General features: G+C 36.6%; 1 protein-coding gene across 3 annotated transcripts; it reads left to right on the top strand.

Moving 5' to 3' along the window:
* Positions 1 to 494: 494 nt before the first annotated feature.
* On the top strand, positions 495 to 11,524 carry LOC120635822 (zinc finger protein 709-like). 3 transcript variants are annotated; one of them, XR_005659306.1, is made up of 8 exons: positions 495 to 726; positions 1,066 to 1,227; positions 2,867 to 2,968; positions 4,172 to 4,267; positions 5,603 to 5,765; positions 8,526 to 8,680; positions 9,512 to 9,758; positions 11,271 to 11,524. XR_005659306.1 is itself a non-coding variant. In XM_039906988.1 (8 exons), the coding sequence occupies exons 1-7, from the start codon at positions 577 to 579 to the stop codon at positions 9,647 to 9,649; spliced, it is 966 nt and encodes a 321-aa protein (XP_039762922.1). In that variant the 5' UTR covers positions 495 to 576; the 3' UTR covers positions 9,650 to 9,671; positions 11,271 to 11,524. The 3 variants fall into 3 exon arrangements, 2 of the variants coding, with proteins under 2 accessions (XP_039762922.1, XP_039762921.1); XM_039906988.1 differs by having other exon boundaries at positions 9,512 to 9,671; XM_039906987.1 differs by lacking the exon at positions 11,271 to 11,524 and having other exon boundaries at positions 9,512 to 10,724.
* Positions 11,525 to 11,611: the final 87 nt, after the last annotated feature.

Below are 11,611 nucleotides of genomic sequence, written 5' to 3'. Positions count from 1 at the left end.
CGCGTAAGTTGGCTAAAAATGGGAAAAAAATATCTGATAGAAAAACTGTTGTCAGTGTTACTTCTGCTACCACCTATTATGACATCAATTTCTTCTTTTTGCTTTTACCACTGATACATTGTGTAGATCTGCACCGTTACTTAGTTGATATGAACCCGTGAACACATTTAACAATCGAACTCTGGCCATCGTGACTAAAAACGTAAAAATCATCACTAAACAATTTACTTATTTTATATTTCATGCATACGCACAACACCACCACAACCATATATTAAAATATAATATAAAATTATTTTTAAATAATATATAAAAAACAGTCCTTACAAAATCTCTGTCTATTTAATTGAAAAAAAACTATTTATAATATTTCTGCCTTTCATCGATTGCATCTTTTATGCAATCGATTTTAATAATCGATATCACCACATAGCTCAGGCGACACAACGCAACACTAGAATATGACGCGTTCCACAGATATTGTCATGGCGCCACGGCCACGTTAGCACAGGAAAAAATATTCTGTATTTGATATTTGATAGTCCAAGTAATCACTTAGTAATCTGTGGCGATAAAATGAATAATTTTTACTGTTCCTTTGTGAGCATCCACTATATTATCTGTGAGTGCGGAGATACATTTCCAACAGAAGAAGGTCTTCAATTACATTTAGAGAGTGAACACAAAACTCCGAGTATCGAAAGAAATGAATACCAATGCAGTACGGTATGTACATTTATTACAATATCTATTCTAAACAGCGCCATTATTTATTGACCTTTTGGAGGCTTTGGCGGGAGATTTTACGATGATTTGTATTCTATGATTTCGCGACCTATTTCTGTAATGTAATATTTTGAAGTTTTTTTTTAAATTGTGTTTTTATAACCTCTAAATCTTAAGTAATATGCACGTATAATTTAACGAGGTACTGAGCTTCAATTTACACTTTGTAATGTAGCCTTTTTACAGCTTTCATACAAACTAAGAGCTTTTTGTTAGATACAATAACAAACATATCAAATTATGGCCATAATATATCTTAATTTTTTTTTTTTTTTTCAGTGCGATAAGATCTTCCCGACTGAGAAGTTGTGCCTTATCCACCTACAAGTTCACTCAAGGAATGTCAGAGCCAAGCGTGAGCCGAAAAACCCATCTCCAAACAAAAAGAGATACTTCACCTGCAAAAACATCGTGTGTGAAGTCTGTGGCAAGAGATATGCAGTGAGTATCTTAAATTTTTCTTGTTCACTCCATAACATAAACAATAAAATGGAATAAAACAATCAACTTACTAGATATAGTCATAAATTAGTGCCCTCTGTGAAAGGTACCCAAGTAATTCAAGCATATGATCTATAACATGATTCTCTCATTACTCTCTCTCTCTTTTTGTGCCTGGAGAGAGAGAGTACTGGAGGTTGGCTGTCAGCTCAGCAAACTTCTCGCGGTCTTGCTTCAAGCGAAACAATGTTTCCACACTTACAATATTGGTCCATTCACGGATGTTGTGCAAACATGACTTCTTCCTCCTCCCAACACGTCGTTTGCCCTCTACTTTGCCCATCATTATGAGCTGGAGCAGTTGGTATCGCTCATGGTCTCAAAACTTGGCCCAGATACTTGACTTTACGCTTCTATCTATATTGTAATGAGGCCCGCTTCAGCGGATGCACTACGACCTTCCAGGATCTTTTGTGCTCAAAACAGGTCTCTTGTGTGACTTCACGCTTACTACCAATACATAAGTTTAAACAATGTGTTAAAAAACCATGTACTAATATGAGGTTATTATACAATTGAAGAATTTCATAATGAAAAGGTTGCTTGGAAGAACACTTCATCTCTCACAAGACCGAATCATCATCATCATCGTTCAAGGCATTACCGGCCCACTACAGAGCACGGGTCTCCTCCCACAATGAGAAGGGGTTAAGGTCCACCACGCTGGCCCAGTCTAGATTGGTGGACACCTCACGCCTTCGAGAACATAATGGAGAACTGGTATGCAGGTTTCCTCACGATGTTATCCTTCACCGTTCAAGACTGAATAATGATTGTAAAAGGATGATGTTTTAAAAGAGCAACTGAGTTTCTCACTCTTCTCTCTTCTCGTTAGAATCTGACTTCCAAACTTGTCACTACAAACAGACAGACTTTACATTTCAAAAGTGCTTACATAAGGCCTACTTGGAATAAATGTTTTTTTTTTATTGTATTTATTACAGGCGTATTTTGTTATTATTGCAGGCACTTGGTGTATTTTGTTCATTGTACCTCTAGCGCGTCGCAGGTAGCCGCTGGATCCAAGCGGCACAGAACCGTGGAATTTGGAACTCCCTGCAAAAGACCTATGTCCAGCAGTGAAGAAGAAGACAACAACAAACTTAGCCGTACATACTCATAGTAAATTTCTACAGGGACACACACAACGAGCTTGTGATCAACTGGTTACTATATGCAAAATTTTTGCGGGAAAAATAGATTGTATTGCTGCATATATGCGCCTATTAACTACAGTTACTTGTCTCGCGCTAGATCCCCGATACCACGCCCACTGTCCGCTTTAAACAAACTTTTGATGGAGTCTTCTAACTGCACATACAGACATATTTGCAGATGATTGGAATAAAACTGGAATTTGTGTGTATTTTTTTTTTTTTGGTTTTACTAATTTTTTTCTTTTTGTTGTTGTTAGCATTATTATTAGTGTTTCTCACTTTTCAATCTTTATACGCTAATTTAAAAAAAAAAAATTATACATATTGTTCGTGTAGTTCATAAATATAATAAGAATAATAATGAAAGTTAACAAATGAATTAATTTTAACAAGATTTATAGATTCCTCTTCCTTTTTTCCAGTCGAACGCAGCGTTACGTTATCACCAGAGGGTTCACACCGGGGAGAGGCCGTACCAATGTACCATGTGCCCCAAGACCTTCACTATGCCTCTATTCCTGCAGGTACATAAACATTGTTATAGTTAGACCCACAAAAACCCCCCCCCCCCCCCCTGACTTTGCCCGGTTGCAATTCCGCCTGTGGCGCTGAACCAATTTTTTTTTTTTTTTTATACTACTACAATACACACATCGCCTTGTTCATCACACAAACATTTTCCTGATGCGGGAATCGAACCCACGGCCTAAGACTCAGAAAGCAGGGACCCACTGCGCAGATCAGACGTAAGGTGAAAAAATTGGCATTTTTCGGAAACTTTGTTATTTTTTTATATTCTCTCATTGATCCATCATCAACCATGAACGACTCGTTCACAGTTATGATGAAGACGATTCTTTTCTCTCCCAATGAGAAAGATTGTAGTCAAAGTAAAAATCATCTGTTCTGGTCTGGTGGGAGGCTTCGGCCGTGGCTAGTTACCACCCTAAATCCCCCTACCGACAAAGACTTGCAGCTACGACGTGGTACGATGTCGCGTAGAAACCTTGTAGGATTATGGCTTTAGTTAAATACATCTCTAACATCAGGTGGGATTGCAGGAGACGGGCACAGTTTTAGTGGAATCCCTACTAATATTATAAATGTGAATGTAAGTTTGTTTGTTTGTTTGTTACGCTTTCGCGCGAAAACTACTGAACCGATCTTCATGAAACTTTTTATACGTATTCTTGGAGGTATTAGAAATAATTGTAGTATACTTTTCATTGAAAAAAAAATTACGTATGATGAAAAAATGTTTGTGAAAAAAAGTAAAAATCTCATATATGACTATAGGTGTAGACTATGTAGCAGTACGCTGCCTCCCAAAATTAAGCGGGCGAAGCCGCAGGACACATCTAGTAAATAATAAAACAATTTATTGCACCATACAGTGTTAAAGTACCTAAAATATTTCCATATCTTTGTCCGTTTAGACAGCCGGTTGGCTCAGTGGGCAGCGACCCTGCTTTCTGAGTCCAAGGCCGTGGGTTCGATTCCCACAAATGGAAAAAAAATGTGATGAACACTAATGGTTTTCAGTGGGTGTATTATCTGTATATTATAAGTATTTATAAGTGTATTATATTCATAAAAAAATATTCATCAGTTATCTTAGTACCCATAACACAAGCTACGCTTACTTTGGGGCTAGATGGCGTATTGACGTAGTATATTTATTTATTTATTTATAGTATCTAAACTATTCTCATATCTTTGTCCAACAGATCCATATACGCACGCACACGGGCGAGCGTCCGTACGAGTGTCCTCTATGTCCCAAGGCATTCAGCAATAAGGCAGCCTTGTTGAGACACGATAGGGTAAGTTAAGCTTATCTTCTGGCTTTACACAGATTAGCCAATGCTTTATTCAAAATGCTGTGCAGACGCTATAAAGAATTTTCATCACGTCTGTATAGCGTTTTGAATAAAACAACGCCTTTAAATTCAAATTAAAATTCAAAATTTCTTTATTCATGTAGGCCTGTCACAGGCACTTATGAAGCGTTCATACATATACGTTTACACAATTGCAAGGGGATGGTGATAACTTCGTACGCCAACTTAAACCTAAAGCTACGAGGGTTCCAAACGCGCCCTGCTCTAAGAAGAGCCTACAACAAACTTAGCTGAGTATTTTTTTTTTGTTATCTCACAGTTAATTTATATTAAGCTAAGAAGTTAGAGCAATTCACATCCAAGCTTTTTTATCGTTTAAGTAATCGTTAATATTATAATAGGATTTTTCTGTTTGTAACCGACTTCTTAGGACGCTATTTTTTTTATTATTTATTGTTATTAGTTACACAAAACAGGTAACAACTAAAGGTAGATTTAAAAATAAATAATAACAAGTTTTGTTCTAAGCTACAACCCAAAGTATGTGTAAACAACTTGGAATTAAATTAAAAAAAAAGTAAACACAAAATTAACCTTGTTACCGGCAGGTGCCCGCCGTGGCCTCTGCCATCCAGACGATTATAAGCCACATTATTTTTATGATAGAGTTTACTTTTGTTTGAACAACTTATGACCATAGACAAATTGAATAACTTTTCCATTCATATCAACAATAAAATGACAAATGTCAGAAGAAAAATATAAAATAATGCTTGTTCGAATCTGTGTCTACGCGCCATTTTTAATTCCAACCGTGACGGTGTGTGGAGCTTTAATTTTAATTTAGCTTATTTTTGTACAGTTCGGTTCTAGATTATTACTGAAATATAACAAACATACCTTCTTTATGCATTTCTAATAAATATGAATAAAAATGGTAAAAGATTTATTGAGGATGTAAGCTTCTAAAAAAATCGCGATTGTTGACGCACTCTTTACGATTTTTATATATTTCATTGTAGACTTTAACTTCTATAAATAGCACTATGATAAAGATATATTATTTCGGAAGCAAATGCCGTTTACAGATTCATGAAAGAGGTGGGATGGATATCTTTTTATACGCATTTGCCCAAAAGTGAAAATTTTAAAAAACAAGGGCCCCAAATTTGAAAGAACTTTTTGAAAGTGACATTTAAGATTTCTTCAACGGTTGACAGGTAGTTGAAAAAAAAAAAAAAAAAAAAAAAAGAAACACTTAAAAAATAATAATTTTTAAAGGAGGTTTCTAAATACATGTCGATTTTTCTTTTCTAGGTGCACACGGGGATAAAACCTTACGAATGCCCGCAATGTGGGAAATTCTTCACACAATCCAACTCTATGAAGCTGCACGTCAAAACTGTGCACTTGAAAATGCCGACACCATACAAAAGCAAGAACAGGCGGGCAAAGCAAGCTCTGAGACGTAGCAACATAGGTAAGTTTTTTTTTTTTTGAGTTTACTCCTTAAGAATCGATTTTCAAATATAAGGCCGGCCCTGTATGAGAAAAATGTGAGAAGTAAAATCTACTGATGAATGACCCGTTGCGTTTTCGCTTTGCGACGTTGCATGCCCGGCAACTGTGATGCGCGAACATGCAACGTCGCTTTCGTTTAAATTAACTTATTTTTCTTATTTAAGTTACCAAGGAAACTTTTTTTTTTTTTGGAGTTTACTCTTTAAGAATCGATTTTAATATATAAGGCCGGCCCGGTATGAGAAAAATGTGAGGGGTAAAATCTACTGATGAATGACCTCGTCGCGTTTTCGCTTTGCGACATTGCATGCCCGGCAACTGTGATGCGCGAACATGCAACGTCGCTTTCGTTTAAATTACGTATTCAAGTTACCAAGGAAACCGAACATTATCTAGGTAAAGAAACAAACACATAAATATATAGGACAGAGTGAGATAGAAAACATTATACATTTTTTTTCCTATTCCAGTTACCATGGAAACTAAATATTAAACATTACATTTATCCTAATAGTTCTGATACTCTACATCCACCTCAATCTCCCGTAGGCTACTTTTAAGAAGTTACACTTCCGCCGTGTGTGAATAAATTGCACAGGATTTTTAATTTACCCTTTTATGTGTTATTAATCTTTATTCAGTTAAATAAACTCTTTTTGTGTATGTTTCGACAATCGTTCTTGAGGAGTAAACTCCAGTCGTGCGTCGGAGCTGACACACTTTTTTTTTAATATTTCGTTTTTCATTACTCTTTGTATATTTTTATAATTTTTTTTTTTGACCTTTGAAAAAGTAGATCGTAACTGCAACGTTTCCTACTAGATGACGCTACAGTCGCTATAAGACTGATGTGAAAGGCATATACTAATTTCGGCATCGACGGTTGGAGAGCCGTAGCTTAATTGGTGAAAGCGCTCAGGCCGCGATTGCCCGAGAGTAGCAGGTTCAAATCCTGTCGGTTCCGAAAATTTGTATATGCATTTTAAATTTATAAAATTGATAATTCCTCCAAGTGCAGGTAAAAACACTAATAAAATTATAAAAATACAAAAAAGCAATGTGTCATCTCTTGTTTCAAACGTGTCTCATTGTAATATGGACCTTTGAAAAAGTAGATCGAAACTGCAACGTTTCCTACTAGATGACGCTACAGTCGCTAGAAGACTGATGTGAAAGGCATATACTAATTTCGGCATCTAGAGCCGTAGCTTTATTGGCGAAAGGCCGCGATTGCCCGAGAGTCGCAGGTTCAAATCCTGTCGGTACCGATAATCTATATGCATTTTAAATTTATAAAAACTTTGTATACTCCTTTCCAGCATGGCCTATCATGGCAGGAGACAACTTTCTCTCCGGGGAAAGAAAAAAAATTATCCCACAGCTTTATCAACTCCCAGAGCACCTGGTGCACAAGTGGAAACAATATGTTATGTGTAATGTATAATAAACGGGGGTAAACTTCTCCCATTCTATGTTACCGTGCTTATAGCAGTCCATGTGTATGCTTGTGTTCTGAGAGTTTATAAAGCTGTGGGAGAAGATAAATTTAAAAAACTCGTCAAAGATGATTTTTTGTCTGAATCTTCGGATCTTTAACATGCCCATTCCCTTCTGTTTTATTTGTGGTTTGACAATATTATATATATTTATTTATTATTGATATTAATTATATCGGTATATATTAATTATTATCAGTATCTATATATTTTATTTTAAGTTTATTATATGTATATACTAGCTGTTGCCCGCGACTTCGTCTGCGTTTGATTTTGTTCTTTGATGTGGCATTCAATTTAGTTGTAGTTCTAAAAAAAATTAAACTTACATTGACATTTATAATATAATAATAATATATAATAAATAATATATACTTATGCACCCTTCAATACAATTTCGTAACACGTTGTATATATTATATTGTGACGGCCGATTGGCGCAGTTTGCTGCGACCCTGCTTTCTAAGCCCAAGGCCGTGGGTTCGATTCCCACAACTGGAAAATGTTTGTGTGATGAGCATGAATGTTTTTCAGTGTCTGGGTGTTTATATGTATATTCTATGTATTTATGTATATTAGTTATAAAAAAAATTGGTTGCCTGTAAAGTCGGTGTACGGGCGAAAGTTTTACGTGACAACGACTTTGAGTGGTAAAATAATTTTAATGTGAATATTCATTCGTATAGTAGGAAGAAGGATGAAATAATAGTAACAATTTAAAACATTTATTTATACAAAGAATTATATTTAAAACATTAATTTATACAAAGAATCTCGCACTGAATTTCATATTAACAAAATTTTATTTTTACCTTTACACATACATACGTATTTATATACAAATATACATACAATAACTTGCAATACATTTGCGTACAATGAAACAGCGTTAACTACAAAGGGACGCGTGCCTTTCACTTTTTATGTCTGTTTCTCTCGCTCTTAGGCGGGCTAACCATGCCCGAGTGGAAGGGACGCGTGCCTCTCACTCGCTCTCATTGTGAGCGCATAACGTGAGCGGAGCGTAACGCAGTTTCTTGAAGTGTCACCCGGCAAACCAATTTATAAGACGTTGTCACGTCAAAAAATTCATCAGTCATCTTTGTACCCATAACACAAGCTACGCTTAAATTGGGGCTAGATGGCGTTGTGTGTATTGTCGTAGTATATTTATTTATTTATTATATAGTATATTTATTTATTTATTTATTATATTGTTACAGCAATGCACGGCCATCCTGAACGCGTGAGGGGTCCAGTGAAGGAGTACGACCCGCGGGACAAGGTGGAGGTCAAGATTGAAACGAATGAGGACAGTGTGCAGCAATTAGAGTATGAAGACTGCGATGTTGATGGCGACGGTGATGTCTACCATGAGGTGAGTATCACCTATTAACGTGCTGGGCAAAGTCTGTCACTCATAGTAGAGGCGGTAGGGCATAGACCCACCACACTGCTCCGATGCGGTATGGTGGGCTTAAACTATTATTATAAGCTGTAAAGTGATTCTACCATGAGGTGAGTATCGCCTATTAACGTGCTGGGCAAAGGCCTCGTCACTCATAGTAGAGCATAGACCCACTACACTGCTCGCATGCGGTATGGTGGGCTTAAACAACTAAGCAGTGAAGTGATTCTACCAGGAGGTGAGTCATCATCATCCGCAGCCTATTAACGTCCCAAGGCGGTAGGACATAGAAACTGCTCGCATGCGGTATGGTGGGCTTAAACTATTATTATAAGCAATGAAGTAAGTCATCATCATCCGCAGCCTATTAACGTCCCAATGCTGGGCACAGCCCTCGTCACTCATTGTAGAGGCGGTAGGGCATAGACCTACCACACTGCTCCCATGCGGTATGGTGGGCTTAAACCATAATTATAACAGTAAAGTGATTCTACCATGAGGTGAGTCAACATCTGCAGCCTATCGTAACGTGTTCGGCACTTCATACATGCACAAAAGCGCTGCCTACCCTAACAGTTTCATATAACAGGTAACGGAGGGGGATTTTGTTATTTTATGCTTACCCTGGTCAAAATTCCAGTACAATGTGTACTGCTGACGCAATCACTATCAAGACCCCCCTCCCCCACCTCCCATGTCATCTAAAATAACCAAACCAAACACCCCCCGCCCGTCTATAGTGCTAACGTAATACTCGAACGGCCCCATATGGATGTACTGAATAAATTTTATTCTTTCCAGGTTTACCAAGATCACGATCAAGAACAGGCTGAGTACGAGAACATAAAAGTGGAGGTCAGCGAAATACCCATGTATGAAGAAGACGTTGAACAGTCTGACGTTATCTACGAAGAGGTCTACGAGATGGAAGAAATATAAATATGTATCAGAAAATACAAATGTATACATCATTTATGCTAATCAGTATAAAATTGTAATTGACACCATGTGTCTAAATATAGTGGTCACTCTTTTGCACTAATAACAGGTGAGTGAGTCCACTCACTTCACATGCCGTTACATTGTGACAGATTTAAAGCAATACAACATCTTACCTACGAGATCGAGGCAATTTAGATGTGTATCTGAAAATTCAATTGCATACATCATGTTAATCAGTATAAAATTGTAATAGCCACTATGTGTCTAAATATAGTGGTCACTCTTTTGCACTAATCACAGGTGAGTGAGCTCACTCACTTCACGAGCTCAATAGAACACCTTATATAGTTTTTAAACGTCTATGTTGAGTTGTCAAGGACCGAAACAATGTGTTTGATCTATGCCAAGTTATGTAAGAAACAATGTGCTTTAACTCATTAAACTAGTAATAGCCAAAATATCTATGTGAGGAGAGTTTGTAAGACAGTCTGATGTTACCTACGAAGAGATCTACGAGATGGGGGAAATTTAGATCTGATAAAGTCAAAAGTCAAAGTCAAAGTCAAATATTTCTTTATTCAAATAGGCACATATATGGCATTTTTGATGCGTACATTACATGTAAAATATAACATAGAAGTGAGTTAATACCATTATGTTAATCAGTATAAAGTTGTACTGGACACCACATGCCAAAATAAAGTGATCACTCTCTTGCACTAATGACAGGTGAGTGAGCTCACTCACTTCACATATCGACACATTGTGACAAATTGAACCTACACTAGGCCTTCAGTAGTATTTAAAAGTGTAATCTATACAGAGTTGTACGTGAAACAATGTGTTTTGAGGCCCCGGGAGACGTATAAGATTTTCTCGCTCGCTATCGAGGTGTCGTTTTCGCAAATACAGCCGAGTCTAAGGCTGTGGGTTCGATTCCCACCACTGTAAAAGGTTTGCGTGATAAACATGACTGTTTTTTAGTTATGGGTGTTTGTATCATCATTGTAATCTTTCATTCATTTGTCTTATATTCATCCACAAATTATGTAGTTCTATCTAGTTAGTGTCCGCGGCCCTGCCGTACTAACAAGATTTAAAATATTTAAATAAATGTATATTACAAGCATGTATGTATATTATTCATAAAAATATTGATCAGTCATCTTAGTACCCATAATACAAGCTACGCTTACTGTGGGGCTAGATGGCGATGTAGCATATTTATTATTTATTTTTAAAGTAAAATAAGCATAGTGGCACTCGTTTCAGAGTCGCAAATCCTGTACTTGCCATTTTTATTTAAGAAATGCTGCTAAAAGCCCTAACTGGAGAATTTAGAGCAAATTTGAGCTTTAAGACTATGAAATAACATCCATTTTACTCTGTCGTTCGAGTATTTCGATACTCGAAAACGGATACGCCATTGCCAGCGAGAAAATCTTTTACCAAGAATTCAGGTCGTCCCGCTATTTAGCATATTTGTAAATAGTTTATTTTAATGTTGTAATTAAATTAAAATCATTTTTTGGATTTTTTAACTTGCGTTTTTTTTATATCCCCTCTTTTCTGTTTTTGTATTTATTATTTTCGCTTTTTGTTTTTTTTTTGTTTTTAGGGTTACGCATCCAGAAGGACCCTATTACTAAGACTGCGCTGTCCGTTCGTCTGTCACTCCGCTGTATCTCATGAACCGTGATGGGTAAACAGTTGAAATTTTCACATTTATTTATTTATGTGGCCGCTCCAACAACATAGTAAAACGCCGAAGAAAATACCTAATATATAAGGGGGAGCAACAAAAGTTTCTTTTCTCTCTTTTTGTGCGACAATAACAACGGATACCGGTAATCACAGAACATTTAGTCATATTTTATAATATGTTAGAAACATTGGGTTAGGCTCTCATAAATAAAATACAGTGCACATATTTAAGTTATTTATTTACGTTGTACTTCG

The sequence above is a fragment of the Pararge aegeria genome, chromosome 27 (assembly GCF_905163445.1).
Source record: "Pararge aegeria chromosome 27, ilParAegt1.1, whole genome shotgun sequence".
NCBI lineage: Eukaryota > Metazoa > Arthropoda > Insecta > Lepidoptera > Nymphalidae > Pararge > Pararge aegeria.
This window is presented reverse-complemented; position numbering and strand designations above follow the sequence as displayed.